This window comes from Pan troglodytes, chromosome 11 (assembly GCF_028858775.2).
Source record: "Pan troglodytes isolate AG18354 chromosome 11, NHGRI_mPanTro3-v2.0_pri, whole genome shotgun sequence".
In the NCBI taxonomy this organism is placed as follows: Eukaryota; Metazoa; Chordata; class Mammalia; order Primates; family Hominidae; genus Pan; species Pan troglodytes.
The window spans coordinates 100,696,352-100,717,314 of NC_072409.2; the positions used below are offsets into that span (position 1 = coordinate 100,696,352).

Sequence of the window (20,963 nt, forward strand, 5' to 3'; positions counted from 1 at the left end):
CACTTAAGAATCTATTTCAAATTGCACTCCACTGGGAATCATTGCCCTTTAAAGACTGTGTCTTTAAAGAAACTTTAGGCCAGGCAGGGTGGCTCACGCCTGTAATCCTAGCAGTTTGGGAGGCTGAGGTGGGCGGATCACCTGAGGTCCGGAGTTCGAGACAAGCCTGGACAACATGGTGAAACCCTGTCTCTACTGAAAATACAGAAAAAAAAAAAATTAGCCAGGCATGGTGGCGGGCGCCTGTAATCCCAGCTACCCGGGAGGCTGAGGCAGGAAAATCACTTGAACCTGGGAGGTGGAGATTTCTGTGAGCCGAGGTCCTACCACTGCACTTCAGCTTGGGTGACAGAGCAAGACTTTGTCTCGAAAACAAAAAAGAAACTTTAAAGAAACTGCTTTGCAACCGTCACATCTAATTTTAAGATGCATCTGTGTGAAAACCGGGAGAGTATTCTCCTTTGCGCTTTCTACTGGTAGAGTCCGCACATGGGAGTGGCCCGGGCAGAGGAAGTGTCCCCTGTTACACCACTTGCCTCAGTCAAGTTCAGTTGTGCATGCATAGCACGTATACTTCAAATTTTATTTTTCCCCTTCTTTCTATATTCTCATTCTCCTTTCTTTTATTTCTTCCTTTGGAAGAGCAGTTTTTAGAAGTCACTAAACAATTAATCCTTTTCTTATGATCCATTTTAATTTCACCTCTGGGAACTGATACAGTCAGTACCTTGCCTATTTCTGTATCTTCCAATGCTTCTGTAAAACATAAACTTTCACATAATGGCTTCATGGGTGGTAGTGATGGCTACAGTGAGGGTGAGGTGGGGTAGAGATTGTAAGAAATCAGAAAGAAATTCAGCTGTGAAATGGAAAATCTTCCCTCACTCACAATCTTTTTTTTTTTTTTTGGTGGGGGAGGGGTGGCAGGGTGGTTGGAGCCTCATTCTGTCACCCAGGCTGGAGTACAGTGGCACGATCTCGGCTCACTGCAACGTCTGCCTCCTGGGTTCAAGCAGTTCTTCTGTCTCAGCCCCCCGAGTAGCTGGGATTACAGACGTGTGCCACCATGCCTGGCTAATTTTTGTATTTTCAGTAGAGACAGGGTTTCACCATATTGGTCAGGCTGGTCTCGAACTCCTGACCTCAGGTGTTCCACCCACCTCGGCCTCCCAAAGTGCTGGGATTATAGACGTGAGCCACTGAGCCCGGCCACAATCTTTTAAATTATTTGACAGTTGCTTCTTTCTTTTCCTGGAGGTTTACCTCTTGGGTTGGATTCTGGTTTAGTAAAACGGAATCACTGTAGCCCATGACCCTGTTTCCTAAAACCCAGACATTACAAAGACTGGTTGATAACAACAGTCTTACTGCCTCAGTAAGCATCATAATGATAGTCATGGAGGCCCTAGTTTTTTTCTGTTTTCCAAACAGGGATTTGGCAATCAAATCTGGGATTTGAAGGCTTATTTTATATTTGGGGATTTGAAATTAAAGAGATATCCATGTTTGTCCCCTCTTCCTCCTGACTCCCACCCAGTCACCTTTATATTCATGCTGCTTTAGCCTTTTAAAGATTGTGCAGCTCCGTCTCTTCCTATCATTGTTCTGGAAGAAGTGCTTATCTACTCTTTTCTGGACTGCACAGCAACCTAGTGACTCTCCCTCTCTAATTTCTTTTACCTTCAGCTCATTCCCTATTCTGCAGTTGAGGGTTGAGTAACCTCTTAAAAATGAGTCTCTGACCTGGTCACTTCTCTGCTTCAGCATTCAGTAGCTCTGATTGATTGAGTATGGCAGTATTCTGTATCAGAATGTCACAAATGAGGGGGGTACTTTTTCAAACAAAACTGGTACCTCCTGTCTATGTTCCCTACCCGCCCCCTGCACCTTACAGGTGTCCTTGAAAGCCACTGACGGGGTTGCATACTTGAGTAGCATGGCTGGAGGTAGCTTTCTTAACTCCTTGGTCATTCTCTTTGCAATAGATTCTTCAGCAGTGTGGAATTACATATGCACACATGGCCAAACCCATCATGATCCTTAATGCCACCCTGTCTTTCCACTTGAGTTTTACTTTGCTTACAAAATTCACATCTGCTTTGCCTTTCTATACCTGTCCAGTTTCTAATTATTTTTGTGCTTAAAGCACCAATGCTTCCAGGAGGCATGTCTGGCCCTTTCCATGCCACTACTTTGTGTTCTCATGACATCCCATGCATGATCCCGTCCCCGTGCATGGCTCCCTCCCCGTGCTTGATGCCCTCCCTTAACATATTGTATTACTTTCATCTGTTTTTGCATTTGGGTGCCTGGTATAAAATAGGCATTAAGTTTAAGTTTGATGAATCCTGAAATGAAATATGTGTTTTTTTTTTTTTTTTGAGGTATATTTCAAGCTAATTTAAGAAATTCTTTTCTGGTTGGTATTGGATTTTATGTAATCATAAGATTCCTTAATTTAAGAAGATAAACATTGAATTTCATATCTATTGATTCTTATAATAATTAGAACATTAAATATTTAAGCAATTAATGAAATTAGTAAATGAAATTCAGTTTTTCTTTTGCTACAGAAGGATGCTTAAGTACACGAGAAATACATATCAGAGCATCTTTCTTTTTTCTTCTTTTTATTTATTGTTTTGAGATGGAGTCTCGCTCTGTCACCAGGCTGGAGTGCAGTGGTGCGATCTTGGCTCACTGCAACCTCCACCTCCCAGGTTCAAGTGATTCTCCTGCCTCAGCCTCCTGAGTAGCTGCGACTACAGGCACCCGCCACCATGCCCGGCTAATTTCTGAATTTTTAGTAGAGACGGGGTTTCACCATGTTGGCCAGGATGGCCTTGATCTCCTGACCTGGTGATCCACCCGCCTCGGCCTCCCAAAGTGCTGAGATTATAGGCGTGAGCCACCACGCCCAGCCAGAGCATCTTTCTGATATCAATAGACTAGAAAAACTTTCTCTCTGTATATGCAAAATGTAGGACTGTCTCCACTAGTACCATCTATTAGAGTAACTTCCTTCAAGTGGTTATTTGATGTAATTTATTGTCTTAGAATCCTAGAATGCTGACCCCGAAAATGCCATTCATCTAGGCCAACAGCCTCAATTTTATGGTCGATGACAATCAGATAAACAGAATTGAAGTGGTGGTGTTTTCCTAAAACAAAATTGTATGGTAGTGACAGCCACTTCAGAAACCAGACCAGTTATTTTGGGCCTAGAAATGTGTGTGAGTAAAATTCGCAACATTAAAAAGACTCTGGCTGCTAAAGTACTCTGTGAAAGAAGGACCATTGTCCCATTTACTGGGTGTAATGTACTGGAAGGTTTGGCCTTAGAGCAGATTGTTAAAGTCATCCATTTTACATTCTATTAAACCCAGAAGAAAATTGCTCAGTAGATGTCAATGTTTATTAAAATAATTTGGACCGCATATGGCCCCTAATTGGTGAGGATTACCTCCTTAGTAATATAAAATAATTGAAGGATTTTACAAGTAGTTTCTTTTTGTTGTCCTCTAATGTGGAAGAAAAATTACCCCCAAAACTTTTAAATGTAAAGCAAGAGTATGTGTTAATTTCAAAATTATGTCCTCAAAATATTTTTTGTTTGTTTGTTTTTGTTTTTCTAATCACACAAACACACAACTGTGGGGACAATTTAAAATTTTTTGCTAAATAATCTAATTTTTTAACTGAATTATTTTCAGGATGAAAATATGATCAACTTCATCAAAGGTGGACTCAAAATTAGAACAAGTTACCAAATATATAAGTAAGTTAAAAAGTAAGATGTGGTTTGTAAATAATTTTGTGCTGTATACTCCTTTGTTCTTCACAGTTCTCCTAAATTAAGTTTGACTAGGATTTTTTTTTTTTTTTTGAGACGGAGTCTCACTCTGTCACCCAGGCTGGAGTGCAGTGGCGCAATCTCGGCTCACTGCAAGCTCCGCCTCCCGGGTTCACGCCATTCTCCTGCCTCATCCTCCCGAGTAGCTGGGACTACAGGCGCCCGCCACCACGCCCGGCTAATTTTTTGTATTTTTAGTAGAGATGGGGTTTCACTGTGTTAGTCAGGATGGTCTCGATCTCCTGACCTCGTGATCCACCTGCCTCAGCCTCCCAAAGTGCTGGGATTACACGCGTGAGCCACCGCGCCTGGCCTGACTAGGATTTTTTATTTGGTGTTGGTAAAAATGAACTTAATTTTTTGTTGAGTGTGTATTCAGTGTTATAGGACAACAGAATTTAAGTTTAAATACAATTTTAAGAGCTAGCTGAAAATAAAGCTACTGACATAATTTCTGATTAGATAATTTTAGTTTTCTCTCTCCTTAGAACAGTTTATAAACTTAAAATTATAGTAATATCTTTGGTTCAGACTCCAGAGCAGCACTGCCCAGTAGAACTTTCTGCAATAAATGGAAATGTTCAGCTGAGGTGGCCGTAGCGTTGTTCATATCCTTATTGATTTTTATCCAGTTGTCTGTTATTTACTCAGAGTGTTAAAGGCTCTAAGTTTGAATCTGGAGTCATCCCTTTCTTCCTTTAGTTCTGTCAGTGTTTGCCTCATATATTTAGGAGCTCTGTTGTTAGGCTTTTATAATATGTATTTATAATTCTTCTGTCTTCCTAATGAATTAACCTTTTCATCATCTTGAAATGTCTCTGTTTAATTTTGGTGATATTCCTTGTCTTGAAATCTGTTATATCTAATATTCATATAGGCACTTACGCTTTTTATAATTAGTCTTTGCATGGGATATATTCTTTTACTTTAAACCTATTTTTGTTTTCATATTTAAATTGTATTTTTAAACATTTAAATTATATTTCTTGTAGAGTCACATAGCTGGGCAGTTGAATGTTTGCACTTGTGACTACCATTTTGCTTTTTCTCTTTGCCTCATCTGTTCTCTCCCCCTTTTTTCCTGTCTTCTTTTGCTTTAATAACATTTTTAAAACTGTTGTTCTCTTAGCTGTACTCTAATTTTTTTGTGGTTGCTCTAGTGTTTATAATATTCTTTTTAAGTTATTACAGTCAACTTAGAGTTAATATTGTAGCACTGGACATAAATTATAAGAAGTTTGCAAAAGTGTAATTTCATTTACCACATTTTGCCCTTTATGATATATATTTTTTTTTTTTTTTGCGACCGAGACCTTGCTTTGTTGCCCAGGCTGGAGTGCAGTGGTGTGATCTCAGCTCACTGCAACCTCTGCCTCCTGGGTTCAAGCAACTCTCCTGACTCAGCCTCCCGAGCAGCTAGGACTACAGGCACATACCACCACGGCCAGCTAATTTTTGTATTTTTAGTAAAGACGGGGGTTTCACCATATTGACCGGGCTGGTCTCGAACTCCTGACCTCGTGATCCACCCGCCTTGGCCTCCCAAAGCGCTGGGATTACAGGCATGAGCCACTGCGCCTGGTCCTTTGTGCTATTTTTATGATGTATAGCAGATTTACATATATTTTAAACCCTACAATGCGGTGTCAGACTTTCTCTTTAATCAGTTATATGTTGTAGTCTTCTCTCTTTACCCATATTCTTACCATTTTTCATATTCTTATTCAAAATGGTAAATATATTTCCTGTTTACTTTCAGACTAAAGAACTTCCTTTAGCATTTCTTATAGGGTGTCAGCTTTCAACAAATTCTCTTTTCATTTATCTTAAAATATATTTACTTTTTACTTTTTCTTTTCAAGGTTATTTTTGCTAACTATAGTATTCTGAGTCGATGGGTTTTTTTCCTTCTTTCAGCCCTTTAAAACTGGCTTCCTATTGTATTAAAGCCTGTGTTATTCAGTTTTTCATTTGTATTATTGTTCCCCTATATATAATGTGTCTTTTCTTCTGGCTTTTTTAAAGATTGACTAGTTTGTATCTTTGGGTCTCAGTAGTTTGACTATGATGTGCCTAAGTGTGGTTTTGAGAAATTTGTGGTCATAATTTTTCAAACTTTTTTTTTCGGCCCCATTCTTACTTTCTTCTCTCCTGAGACTCCTACTTTTTTCCCTTCATTTTCCACTGTGTAAAAATATGTTTTAAATGTATATTTTGATTTTTCCACAATTTGTAATAGTTACTTGTGGGAAAGTTAATCTGACATAAGCTACCCTACCATTACTGGTAGCAGAACCAAAATTTAGTATTTTAAGAGGTACTTTCACTGAAAATCCTTTCACAAAACTGTGTTTCATTCAAAATCCTGGAAGGGGGTGGTAGATCTTGGGTACCTGACATGCTGTTGTATAGATTTCTTTGTGAAATATTTTTAGAAGGTATAAACGAATGTTAAATTCAATGCTAATTGCTGTTTTAGTCATCAAAACCTAAAAATACTAAAGGATTAAAATAGGACTGTAGAGGCAAAGACATACAGGTATACCTCAGAGATATTTTGGGTTCCAGGCCACTACAATAAAGTAACTATTGCAATAAAGTGAGTCACACAAACTTTTTGGTTTCCTGCTGCATATAAAAGTTACGTTGATACTGTACTGTATTCTGTTAAGTCAGCCAATACCATTATGTCTAAAAAATATACATACCTTAATTGATAAACACTTTTTTGCTAAAAAATGCTAACAATTATCTCAGCCTTCAGCAAGTCATAATCTTTTTGTTGGTGGAGGTCTTGCATCCATGTTGATGGCTGCTGACGTTCAGGGTGGTGGTTGCTGAAGGTTGGGGTGGCTATGGCAATTTTTTACAAAAGGACAGCAGTGAAGTTTGCCATACCTATTGACTTTTCCTTTCATAAAAGATTTTTCTATAGCATGCAATACCACTTGATGGCACTTTACCCACAGGACAACTTCTTTCAGAGTTAGATCCATGCTCTCAAATCTTGCTGCTGCTTTATCAGCTAAGTTTATTTAATATTCCAAATCCTTTGTTGTCATTTCAACAATGTTTATGGCATCTTTACCGGGAATAGATTTCATCTCAATAAACTGCTTTCTTGCTCATCCATAAGAGGCAACTCCTCATCCATTAAAGTGTCATCATGAGATGGCAGCAGTCAGTCTCATCTTCAGGCTCCACTTCTAATTCTAGTTCTCTTTCTGTTTCTAACACCTCTGTAGTTACTTTCTCCACTGAAGTCTTGAACCCCTCAGAATGATCCATGAGGGTTGAAATCAACTTCTTCCAAACTCCTGTTAATGTGGACATTTTGACTTCCTTCCATGAATCACGAATGTTCTCTATGATAGGTAGAATGATGAATCCTTTCCAGAAGGTTTTCTGTTGCCTTTCCCTGGATCCATTAGAGGAATCACTATGGCAGCAATAGCCTTATAGAATGTACTTCTTAAATAATAAGACTGGAAGGTCAAAATTACTTCTTGATCCATGGGCTGCAGAATGGATGTTGTGTTAGTAGGCATGAAAACAATATAATCCTTGCATACATCTCTTTCAGAACTCTTAGGTGACTAGGTGCATTTTCAGTGAGCAATAATACTTTGAAATAAATGTTTTTTTTCTGAGCAGTGGATCTCAACAGTAGGCTGAAAATATTTAGTAAACCATGCTGTAAACAGATGTGCTATCATCCAGGCTTTGTTGTTTTAATTATAGAGCACTGGCAGAGTAGATTTAGGATAATTGTTAAGGGCCTTAGGATATTTGGAATGGTAAGTGAACATTGGCTTCCATTTAAAGTCACCAGTTCCATTAGTCCCTAACAAGAGTCAGCCTGACCTTTGAAGTTTTGAAGCCGGGCATTGACTTCTCCTCTCTAGATATGAAAGTTCTAGATACCATCTTCTTCCAATAGAAGGCCATTTTGTCTACATTGAAAATTTGTTGTTTAGTGCAGCCACCTTCGTCAGTGATCTTAGCTAGATATTCTGGATAACTTGCTACAGCTTCTACATAAGCACTTGCAGCTTCACTTAGCACTTTTTTTTTTTTTTTTTGGAGATGGAGTCTCCCTTTGTCACCCAGGCTGGAGTGCAGTGGCACGATCTCAGCTCACTGCAACCTCCGTCTCCCAGGTTCAAGTGATTCTCCTGCCTCAGCCTCCTGAGTAGCTGAGGCTACAGGTGTGCGCCACCGTGCCTGGCTAATTTTTGTATTTTTAGTAGAGGCAAGGTTTCACCATGCTTGGCCAGGCTGGTCTCAAACTCCTGACCTCATGATCCGCCCACCTTGGCCACCCAAAGTGCTAAGATTACAGGTGTGAGCCACCGTGCCCGGCTGCACTTTTTTGTTATAGAGATGGTGTCTTTCCTTAAATTCATGAAACAACCTCTGTTAGCTTCCAACATTTTTTTCTTCAGCTTCCTCACCTCTCTCAGCCTTTATAGAGTTGAAGAGTTAGGGTCTTGTTCTGGATTAGGCTTTGGCTTAAGGGAGTGTTGTGGGTGGTTTGTTCTATCCAGACCACTACAGCTTTCTCCATATCAGCAATAGGGCTGTTTTGTTTTCTTATCATTTGTGCATTCACTGAAGTAGCACTTTTAATTTTCTTCAAGAACTTTTCTTTTGCACTTACAAGTTGACTAACTGTTTGGCACAAGAGGCCTAGCTTTCAGCCTGTCTTGGCTTTTGACATGCCTTCCTCACTACGCTTAATTATTTCTAGTTTTTGATTTCAAATGAGAGGTGCGAATCTTCCTTTCGCTTGAACACTGAGAGGCCACTGTAGAGTTACCAACTGGCCTAATTTCAATATTGTTTTGTCTGAGGGAATAGGGAGGCCTGAGGAGGAGAGAGATGGAGGAACAGCCTGTCAGTAGAGCAGTCAGAACACACACAACATTTATTGATAACTTTCGCTCTTATATGGGTGTGGTTCAGGGCACCCTGAAACAATTACTGTAGTAGTAACATTTAAGATCTCCCATCACAGGTCACCATTAACAGATACAGTAATAACTAAAAAGTTTGGAAATTTTATGAGAATTACTGAAATGTGACCCTGAAACACAAAGTGAGCACATATTGTTGGAAAAATGGCGTCGATAGACTTGCTCAACACAGAGTTGCCACAAATCTTCAATTTGTAAAAAATGCAGTATCCACAAATTGCAGTAAAACAAGGTATGCCTTTGCATATCAGTGAAATGAACCGCGGGGTTTTTTGAAAGAGACAGCGTGTGTGTGTGCACACACATGGACTTACACACACACGCACATACTTACCTGGGAATTCAAAATATACTAAATTCCTTTATATAGATAGGCCCTTTCAAAACAGTGAAGAAAGATAGGTACTTTAGTAAATGTTTTTGGGAAAATTGTTCATTTTATAGAAAAATCATTAAGATGAAAAAAGTCCATATAGGTTTAATATTAAAAGATTTAAAAAGAATTCTAGCAGGAAACATAAGAAAGTACTTTTATAATTCTTAAATATAAAGGCTTTAAACTTTTTTGTTTTTTATTTTTTCACTTTGAAATAATTTGAAAATTATTACAAAAAATTTCCATCACTTGTATGGAAGATTGTAAATCTTCACTCAGATTTACAAATATTAATATTCTGCAGAAGCACAGCACAATTATTAAAATCAGGAAACTGACATGGATACAGTATTAATATTTACTCCATGGCCTTTACTCACATTTCTCCAGTTGTCTCATCAATGCCCTTTTTCTGGCTCAGGATCCAACCCGGGATCCTGGATATCGAGGTTAGCTGTCATGTCTCCTTAGTCTCTTTTCATTCGGAATAGTTCCTCAGTCTTTGTCTTTAATGATGTTGACGTTTTAAAAGAATAAACTGGCCAATTATTTAGTAAAACATCTTTCAATATGGACTTTTCTAATGTTTCTTCATGATTAAATTCAGATTATGACTCTATGGCAAAAATACCTTAGAAATGATATCATTAGGTACATGATGTCAGTTTCAAAGGCCTTTTAACCATGGCATAAAATCAGAAATCAGAAGAAATTGATTGAGCTGACCAAATAAACATTCATCATTTTATCTTGGCAAAATGCACCATAATAAAAAATAAATGACCCAGGGGAAATGACAGCAGGGGATGCTTGTAGGCATCTGAATTGACTCTCTAAACCCTTACATTTTTTGTAAACTGGAAGTTAGGTCTATAGGCTTGCTAGATTCAGATTAAAAATATTTGGCTAGACTGGATCACAAGTGTAGTTGCACATTTTATAATTGCATCACACCAAGTGATTCATGATATCTCATTATTCCTTATTATTAAAAAATATATTTGTCAATTTAATAAGCAATTCCCAGGTATTATCAATTTTTATATTTTTGTCATTGTTTTAATTTGTATTTCTTTGGTTAAATATTTGCCTTTTGAAGATGATGTGAACAGGCAAGAGAGAAATACATAGAAAGTAAAGTGAGAAGTTGGAAAGATTTTCATGGCTGGAGCAGGAAGAAAGCAGAGGACAGATGGGGCCATTGTGATGGCCTTTGCTTTCTTGTTTCAGTCTGTCCTGGTCCCAAGCCCTAATTTATTTGGTCTGTTTGAGACGATGGCAGTCACACTGAAATTCAGATCTTCTTGCCAGTAGCATTTCATTTCCTCAGGTTGCTGCAGTGTGTGCAGTGGTGGAGGAGCTGAGCCCTCGCAGGGAGTCCGCTGTGAGATGCTGCTGGAAGCTGTGGGATGGCAGCCTGTGGTCCTGCGACTCCTGGCTGGTGCTTGCCAATGGATGAACCCTCTCTTTAAGCCCAGAAACACTTGTCCTGCTAGACACTGTAAAAATGAGCATCTCCTTTTTCTTTGATGATTATTACCTGGTATCCTTAAGAGTAAACTCAGCACAGCATCATCCTTTAAAATTTTGATGGTATTTTAATTAATGACACTTATTTTATAGCACGTAAGTGTAAAATTTGATTTAATATTTATTTTCAGAGTCATGGTCAACTTACGCTGTCACTTTTTTTCTTCAACCCAGAGAATGTCTTTCTATCCTGCATGAAATTCAGAAGAACAAACTTCAGCAGGAATTCTTCTATGAGTTTGAAGGGGGTGTCAAGCTTGGCACTGGGGCCTTTAATTTGGTAAGGAAATCACTGTATAGAAACCAGAACTTTTGTAGAAGAACCTAAGGTTTTCTGTGCCTTCTCCACTGCATTTGAACCTCATCCTGAACCTTTCCTTGGGTTGAGTTTTCTGGCATTGTGACCCAGTGTGTTATAAAGTTCCACACATGCTCAGAGTAGCTTTGGATTGTAAAATGTAAGGGAAGCGTGTGGTACTCTGAATAGACTAGTAAGGTTTTTGGTAACAAGGAACAGTGGAATCCATTTCCATTTCCACAGCAGAAATATTGTTGCAATGACAATGACGGCTCTGGAATTGAAAATGTGTGAGGGACCAGTATAACTTGAGGAATGATTTTTGATGATTCCTGAGGAGATGGAAGTCTGAGTAGTAATCTGTCAAATTCCAATATGTGATTAAGAGATTTTTAAATTTTATTGATGGTTCACTGGAATTAGTGAGAAAATGAAGTGATCAAGAGAAGTATACATATGAGTGAATGTGCCACTATGGCCACTTTGCTTATAGCCTGTGGGGTGATAAATGGGAAAGAGGCTGACTGGTACCCACAGAATGGACCATCTTATCCAATTGGTTGTTAAAATCCTCTTCTGCTAAGGTCATCCTTTGGTGTGTATCCACATGGGACACAAATATCTTTACATTTTCTGCCCATTCAGAAAGATCTGACCACGTACTTCTTCCCCAGACCTCTTTGTCACCAATTTTCCAATCATGATCCTTCCAAGCCCCTGCCCTTCCAACCAAAGCATTGTCTACATCCCCTGAATCAGCATATAATTGCACATCTGGCCATTTCTCCTTTCAAGCATAGTGCATAACCGGGTGCACTGCCCAGGGTTCTGCCCACTGGAAGGATATTCCCTCACCACTGTCCTTCAGGAATATCCCAGAGAGAAGTGGTAGTGCTGCAGCTGTCCACTTCTGGGTGGTGTCTACACATCACACAGACTATGACTGATTTTTGCTTCTGGGAAAGGAAACTAAGAAACCTTGCCTGGACGTGGGCTTTGAGGGGTTACCTTCTTGTCACTTCATCACACCACATCAAAGGTCCCAGTATTCTATAGAGAACCCTGGAAAGAACAGGCTTTAAAAAAACTTTTTAAAGGTTCCTTGTCTTAGCTAAATGAAATTAATTCATAAATGATTGTTACAGTATGTGGTAACAGAAATATCTGGTGGTTAAAACTTGTTCCCCATTTCTCATGTTATTGAAGCATTAAAACTGTAAGTTGTTAGTTTAGATTTGTTTGCAGTTAGAAACACTAACACATAAGTACACTGTATATTTTTTTCTTACAGATGCTGTCCCTTTTACCAGCAAGGATTATCAGACTACTAGAATTTATTGGATTTTCTGGGAATAGGGTACAAATTTAATTTTATCTTAATTTTGACAGGGAAGATAAGACATTATTTATTGAATATGAGGGCAATGCAACATGTCTGCATAACTACCTTGACAATTATTGGCAATTTGTTTGTAGGACAGAAAATAAGCCTTTGATTCTTGATCATGTTTTTCAGGACTTAGACATAGTTTTTCTGATGAAAGTTAAAAATGTTCACCCTTGTTATCCAAATTCTTGGATGAAAAATTATGTGTTGCTAATATTGCTTCTTGCTAGATCTTATTACTCTCACGTGGTTTCCTATGCTTTCTTAATAGTTGACCAAAGATGGGAGGGGTGGGGGAAGAGAGGGTTGAAAAACTACCTGTTGGGTATGATGTTCGCTCTTGCGGTGATAGGGACACTAAAAGCCCAGACTTCACCACGGCATAATATATGAAATCTGTACTTGTAACCCCCCTAATATATAAACATGTTTAAAAAGTTTCTGAATATGATTTTCCAGTCATGTTCTCTTTCTAAAATGCATTTGATTCCCATAGGAGTTGGGCCTCCTGCAGTTACGTGAAGGTGCTTCAGGAAGGAGCATGAGGTCTGCACTGTGCTGCTTAACCATCTTAGCTTTTCATACTTACATCTCCCTAATACTTGGTAAGATCTGGATTAGATTGTTTCATTGAACATTGATTATCTTGGCCAGACATGGTGGGTTACACCTGTAATCCCAGCTACTTGGGAGGCTGAGGTGGGAGGATCAGTTGAACTCAGGAGTTTGAGGCTGCAGTGAGCTATGATCATGTCACTGCACTGGATCCAGCCTGGGCCACAGAGCGAGATCCTGTCTCTAAATTAAAAAAACAAAACAAGACAAAACATAAAGTTGATTATTTTTAATCTGAGTAAGTAAAAATTTAGAAAAATCAGCAAGAGCTAGTAGTTCATATCTGTTTACTTTTTTTTTTTGAATAAAGGTAGAAAATAGTGTCCTTTGTCATAGTGACATTTAGCAGAGGGAGTAGGGTAGTTTCTTTCATTAAATAATTTTCATCTGTTCTCAGCTAAAATTTCCATATTAAGGTGATCTATTTTATCATATATGAGATTTTTTTCTTTGCAGAAAATGAAATTTTGGGCTAAATAAGTTAATATTGCTGTTAAAATCAGAAATTCCAATTAGGAATCTGAGACAGCCACCTGCATTCTTAAGAATTAGTGTGTCCTAGAGCTTTCTTAAACTAAAGTTATAGGTGAGACTGGTCTTTATTTTATTCCCCAGATATAAAAATGATGAAATAATAGTTTTCATCTTTTCCATGAGTAGGTCTTTACTGTATGTTAATGAAATTTGGAGAGCTGGTTATAAATATCCCCATGTCTTATGAAGACTGAGTCTTTTCCTGTTAAATTTCTAGGTACAGGAGAAGTGAATGTTGCGGAAGCAGAGCGTCTCCTGGCACCCTTCCTCCAGCAGTTTCCAAATGTACGCTCAGTATTTCAAAGTGTATGTTTCAACCATAATTAATCAGCCAGTGTTGACTGTTGAACAGTGTGTTTTCTTCCTTGCTCTGCAGGGCTCACTCGTGTTGTTTTATCATGCCCGAATAGAGTTGCTGAAAGGGAATCTTGAAGAGGTAATTTATTAGGTGGGAGTTATTTGGGGGAGTTGTCTGTATGGCGACTCCTACATGAGTCGCTGCGACCTACTCATTCAACAAAAGTAAACTTGGCTATATGGACTAGACAAAAATAAAGAAAAAAATATATAAGTAAAAAGCCAAAACTTTTAACTTGTATATACATTCTATTATATACAATCTGTGCAGTGGATTACTGAATATAGTCTACATTTATACATAGAGTACATTAAGCACTTTAGGGTAATATATACCAAATAACAAGCTCAGGGATTTTCAAGAAACTGTGACTGTTACCAATTTCTGCATTACACACTGACTTTGGAATCTAGCCCCTGTGTGACATGCAGGTCTACTACGTGTGGGCTCCGTATCAAAGGACCCCTCAAAAAACGAATTCCCTCAAAAACGAAGCGTCGAGGTCAGAAGTAGAAAAGTAAGGAGCCATTTATGTATATACATTCACAAACCATTTTTTCCACACAAATGGGATCAAAATGTATTTTTCTGTGACTTTTTTTTTTCTCTGTTTACAATATGTCTTGGATCTCTTTCCAGATCAGTATGCCTAAATGTCTCCTATTCTTTTTGATGGCTGGGTTTCATTTCATGGGATGGATATACTATACCTATTAAAGTGGTCCATAGACATTTGGCCACTACAAACTGTTGTGAACATCATTGTATGTATATTTCTGTGCACAGGTACATTTATAGAAGACAGATTATGATTAGTAGAATTCCTGGGCCAAAAGGTGGTTGCATTTTTATAAACCCAGCCAAATTGTCCTCCTCACTTAAGATTATTCCAGTGTAAACTCCAGTAAACATAAAAAAATATTTTTTTCCATTGCTCTTTGCTGGCTCAGGACATTACGTGATGGCTAAAAATGAGAATCTAATTTTTAAGTTTATATTGCCTAGTTTACAAATTTCTCCACATGTATATCTGTCATTTATATATTTTTTTCTGATTTGCCTATTTACATCTTTGCCTGTTTCCTGTTGAGTTTTCTTTTTCTTACAGAATTTTATTAAATTGATGAATGATAAAAGAGTTAACCTTTTGCCAATTACGTAGATAGTGACATCTTCTTCCTGTCTGTTGCCTGTAACTCTGCCTACAGTGTTTTGTCCTATGGAAGTTCTAACTTTATTGTCAGTCTTTTCTTAAATGATTTCTGCATTTGATATCTTCCTTGGAATGGAACCTCCCCACTCCCACATTACAAAGTGTCAAGGCCCTCTCACAAAATTAAAGAAAGAGGCAGAACTTAACTGTATCATTGCCTGTAAGGAAAAGAACATATCATCATATTGAGAGCTTTAATGAGTGATAATTTTGTCCTTTTTGTACTAAGTGTTTTATGTATTTTTCCATTAGGTTATTATCTCCTTGTCTAATATCTGGACGATCAACTTTATGTACTTGATTTACAGGCACAAGAAGTATTTCGAAAATGCGTTTCAGTTCAAGAAGAATGGAAACAGTTTCACCATCTCTGCTACTGGGAGCTAATGTGGATTAATGTTTTCCAACAAAACTGGATGCAGGCATATTACTATTCAGATCTGCTTTGCAAAGAGAGTAAATGGTCCAAGGTAAAGTGCAATTCTTTCATTAATGTCATCTGTTTGCTAATACATGGCCAGGATGATTTTCATTTAGGACTGTTTGCTCAGTAGTATGATACCACAGTGTTTTCTCAACTTAGAGATCCACAAAAGGAGGAAATGTGCCTTAAGTACCCACTATTTATAGGTACTGTCCTCAGCATTGCATGCTTTAAAAGCCATCTACAGTTCTTTTCAGGGCCAAATGCGATGGCGCATGCCTGTAATCCCAGCCCTTTGGGAGGCTAAGGCAGGAAGATGGCTTGAGGCCAGGAGTTTGATATTAGCCAGGGCAACATGGTGTGATTTTATCTCTGTAAAAAATAAAAACATTAGCCAGGCATGGTGGTACATGTCTATAGTCCCTTCTACGTGGGAGGCTGAGGCAGGAGGATAGCTTGAGTCCAAGAGTTCGAGGCTACAGTGAGCTATGATCACACCACTGCACTCCAGCCTGGTGACAGAGTGAGACCCTCTCTCAAACAACAACAAAGAGTTATTTTAAACATGAGGTTTTATCTCTGAAAATGAGTTGTACTTATAAAGTTATGAAATCTTAATCATGGTGGTAATTTTGTGTAGACTTTCCAGTGCCCTGATGCCCAGGCTTTTCATGATAATGAAAATTAATTCTGATCCACTTATGAGAAGTTGGAGGGCAATGAGATAATTTTTTCTTGTTCATTCTGTCCACTTTCTCACCTATGAATGCTGTAGTTGTATAATAGGAAAATGGTTTAAATTACTGGTAATTGAAAAGAGTTGTTCTCATTTTGAACAGGGAATATAAGATTTCATTTCCTCTGATTTCTTTACTGCCTCTGATTTTGTATCTGGAAGACTTGTTGGTCATTCCTGATTTGAAAGGTAGAAATGTCATTTACCTAGGGATGTTCTGTAATAAGCTCCTTCTTTTTCTCAAGGCAACTTATGTGTTCTTGAAAGCGGCAATTTTGAGTATGCTTCCAGAGGAGGATGTAGTAGCAACTAATGAGAATGTGGTAACTTTATTCAGGTATGTGAGACACTATTCCTATAACAAAGGCCCTGAGGGTATAAAGGGGCAAAATCTCATCTCTACTGAAAATACAAAAAATTAGCTGGGCATGGTGGCATGTGCTTGTTGTCCCAGCTACTTGGGAAGCTTAGGTGGGAGGATTGCTTAAGCCTGGGAGGTGGAGGTTGAGAGTGAGCTGAAATAATGCCATTGCACTGCAGCCTGGGTGACAGACAGAGTGAGACTCTGACTCCAAAAAAAAAAAAACAAAAAAAAAACCATGTATATTAACTGTAGCATCAACATCAACATTAGTAAAAGCCATGGCATGATAAATGTCACTTTTTACTGTAAAGTTCATTTCCTTATTTTATGGAAACAACAATTAATGGAAGGGAGTATTAAGATACATTAAAATCTTTTAAATCTCCTTCTCTTTCTTCCACTGCAGATTAAGTTTTCTCCATATCAAAACAATTTATGTGAAAGATGTGATCATTTTTTTTTTCAGGAGAAAGCTTTGAGGTCTTGCTCTGTCATAGCTTCTAGGTTGTTGGGATAATGAGAGTTCTAACAATGAATGGTCTCTTCATAAAGATGCTGTTACCTTTAAACTACAAGGGTTCCTGTCTGAGACATGCTTCTGACCCCTTCCTCTGACCCCCACCTCACATTTCCACTGCCTTTTCCACTGACGGTAATGAACAAAAATGATGAGACACTCTAGTTTAAAATCCATAGCTCCATATTTTGCCCGGAATTAACCTAACATAAGCTTGACTCATATTGGAGGCATATTATTTCATGTTATTTTTTCTTTCAGTGATGTAATTGAGTATTGCCTTGAATTCTTTCTCAGCAACTTGTTTGATGCATCCATAAAATTATGCATAAGAAAGTGCTCCCAGGAACATGTAGTCTCCCCATCCTACTGTCATTTTTACCTGCTTATGAATTTCATAATTGGAATTCTGTAGAATTTTAAAAGGAAGTTTCTAAACATGGTACACATCCTAAGCTGATTATTTCCCAAACAACCTGTGCTTGGGAAACATTTTCTTAAATTATACGTTAATTGTTGGCTATCTTTTGAGCCATATTATTTTATAGATCTGTGTAATACTTGCAAATAGGAATAGGCCATATACCAGTGTACCCTCTTCTCTCTCCCTGAGTATCCACAACATAAGTAAATACTTTGGACTCTTTCCTGCTTACTTGTAGAAATCGCCAGTTGCATACCTAGATTTCCTGGACTGCGTTTGATAGATTTAAGACATCAGCTAAGTTGACTGGAAAGAAATATGTGTCAATCAGTGGTTCTCAATCTTGAGTGTGCCTCAGAATCACCTGGAGGGCCTATCAAAATCTAGATTGCTCGGCCCCGGCCCTGGAGTTGCTGATTCAGTAGGTCTAGAGTAGGGCCTGAAAATTGGCATTTCAAATAGGTTCCCAGGTGATGCTGCTGCTGCTGCTGGTGGTCTGTGAAGTTCACTGTGAAAACCACAGGTACAAATAATGTATGTGTTGCCATGACCTTTCTCTGGGGCTGGGCTGGGGCTCTTCACAGACAGGTGGACAGCTTGAAGCAGAGAATTGCCGGGAAATCTATCCCTACTGAGAAGTTTGCTGTGAGGAAGGCTCGGCGTTACTCCGCCTCCTTACCTGCACCTGTGAAGCTCATCTTACCTGCCCTGGTATCTGCTTTTATTTTCTTTTCATGTACTAGAAATAAATTACCTACTCACAGCAGCAGGGAGCATATCTAAATTTGGTTATGAAGTTTAGCTCATTTAAAAACCATTGTAAGTTTTGTTGTAAGTTGAACATTTCTAAATAAATAATTAATAAATAAAAACTGTAGCTAATGGTTTTTGACTAGTTAGTATGCTCCAGGCATTACGATAAAGGCTACTAAAAATGTATCGTTTTATTCTTATAACTTTTTGAGTATAGTTAACTCTTAGCCCCATTTTTTAGATGAAGAAATTTAGACAGAAAGAAGTTGATTCCATTGAAGTTGAGTTGAATTCTAATGCAAGCCACATTATGTAATTTTACCTTTTCTAATAGCCACATTAAAAAAGTAAGAGGAAATAGAAATGAATTTCAAGAATATATTTTAACCCAGTATATGCAAAATTTTGTCATTTCAACATGTAATTAATAGAAGCTTATCCATGAGATATATACATTCTTTCATATTGAACCAAGTCTTAGAAATTTAGTGTGTCTTTTACACTTAGAGGACATCTTAGTTTGGTCTAGCTGTATTTCCAGTGCTCAAGAGCCATAACTGGCTACTGGCTGTTGTATTCTAGCTCCAGCTCACATTCTTAAACTTTATGCCATTTAGGCAAGCCTTCTGTGAAAAACACAATTTCAACTTAAATTTTCTTAATGAAGTGTTCTTCAAAAAATACTGAATATATCAAGTTACTATGACTCTTCTGGTGCTTTAGTTTTTATATAGATAGTCAGCACAGGAAAGCTGTTCAGTGTAACCGATGTCTGCAGTCCTCCACTCTGGGGTTTCCTGAGGTGTTTTTTTTTTTTTAAATTCAGAGTTTATTTCATCATTCCTCTTTGACAGTTATTTAGATTTTTCCAGTTTTTACAATTACACACTGCAATGAATATCCTCTTTTTGTACATGTTCATATAATTCTCTGTGAAAGATTTTTTAAAAATGGAATTCCTGGTTCAAGGGAATATATACATTTAATATTTTGGTAGATATTGTTAAATTCCCCTCAAAAAAAGCTCTACCAATTTAAATAAGTACCGACAGTATTTTACCATTTTAATTTGCATTTCCTTGTGGATGTGGTGGAGCATCTTTTCATGTGTTTCTTCATTTTTATTTTTTCTTTTGTAAATTGTTGTTCATATTCTTTCCTAATTTTTCATTGGGTTGTTGATTGTTTTCTTAGTGACTTATGGGAGCCCTTTATACATTCTATGAGAAAGAACAATGCAGCCCCTCCCTGACAGGGGTCAGACAGGAGTTAGCCTGCGCCTAGCACCTAGGTCCAGGTGTTTCCTACCTAACACGAACTCAGAGAACTTCAGCATCAGACAGGCCCATTCTGTGACTGTGACGGAGCAAGACAAAAATATGACCACTCTGTAATCGTGTCTGAGCACAAATAAAAACAAGAACACTGTGTAAATCACACAAATAACCAAACATCTCCCTCTCCCAGCTCACATGAGAGCCTTCTGTTGCTTAACCAATTAGAGCCTTAGCTCCATGCCTGATTCATTTTTATTAAGTGATTTGCACTGGGAAGGTTTTTCTGTCTCACAGAACTCTACTGAAAATTTTCTAGACTATCATCTTTCTTTGCCTTAATACTTAGATACCAGTGTATACGTAAGTGTATCCTGCTTTGACTGTTAAGAACCACAGGGAAGGTTAACTCCCTGCACTTCTTTCTCCAGGTCTATGGAAGTAGAATGTACAGGAAATTGGCTTGAAATATTAGTACTGGGATTTTTTTTTTTTTTTTTTGTACCTAGGAATTTTACCAAAAGCCTGTTTTTCATAAAGTCTCAGATATGAGCTTGCCTCCTTCTGATAAAAAGATTTTATCAATAAAAGGAATTTTTAAAAGATCATCATCAATTTAAAAAAGATTCTGTTATTGAATTGAACTCTTACTCTACTAGCAGCAATAAATTGTTACATGTAAAATTGAAGGTAGTGTGTCATGATCTTAGTTTTCGGTGCCATAAGATAAAGATACCTTTGCTGCCATTCTACTTGAGTGTGTCGTCCTCATTTCCACTACCTCCTGCTAAGAGGCTTTTCAAGCTATATTTTTATCATATCTTAAAATTTATTTCCAAGAAGATACTAATTACCCTGCTTACTTCATACCCTTCAAAATACGAACTGCACTATCAGGAACATTAGAAAAATATTTTCAAGCAAAAGCACATTTGCTTTTGATCCAAAAAAATTCTCATCTGGTAGCCCATTAAATATAATCTGTAATGAGAAATCATTAGTTTACATTTTAGGAGCTGTCATTCAGCCATATGGCTTTTAAATGAATACATTTTCTGCATATTGGATTACATTACTGGACCGTCACATGTTTCTAATTGTATGAAAGATCCTAAGCCCAGTGAAATATTCCAGTGTTTATATCCAGTGATATTCTTGGAAACATTTTATGTAAACAACTGGCAGACATTTAAAAATATTTTTCTTTACTTAAAAGTAACAACAAAAGTTTACATTAAACAGAATTATTATTCATAGTATTGGTTTAAAATATTTATTTCTGTATCTGTATTCTATTACCTTCCAAAAGAATTAAATGCTTGTAGATATTT

General features: G+C 37.7%; 1 protein-coding gene across 13 annotated transcripts in view; it reads left to right on the plus strand.

Moving 5' to 3' along the window:
* Nucleotides 1-20,963, plus strand: part of TTC39B (tetratricopeptide repeat domain 39B) — a 191,447-nt gene that overhangs the window by 158,217 nt on the left and 12,267 nt on the right. For all 13 annotated transcript variants that reach the window (XM_063788720.1, XM_054658706.2, XM_528545.8 and 10 more), the window contains 9 exons: nucleotides 3,714-3,778; nucleotides 10,910-11,015; nucleotides 12,325-12,390; nucleotides 12,917-13,025; nucleotides 13,787-13,854; nucleotides 13,946-14,005; nucleotides 15,449-15,610; nucleotides 16,546-16,637; nucleotides 18,190-18,316. In XM_063788720.1, the coding sequence (XP_063644790.1) occupies nucleotides 3,714-3,778; nucleotides 10,910-11,015; nucleotides 12,325-12,390; nucleotides 12,917-13,025; nucleotides 13,787-13,854; nucleotides 13,946-14,005; nucleotides 15,449-15,610; nucleotides 16,546-16,637; nucleotides 18,190-18,316 (855 nt within the window). The remainder of the gene's footprint in view (nucleotides 1-3,713; nucleotides 3,779-10,909; nucleotides 11,016-12,324; nucleotides 12,391-12,916; nucleotides 13,026-13,786; nucleotides 13,855-13,945; nucleotides 14,006-15,448; nucleotides 15,611-16,545; nucleotides 16,638-18,189; nucleotides 18,317-20,963) is intronic.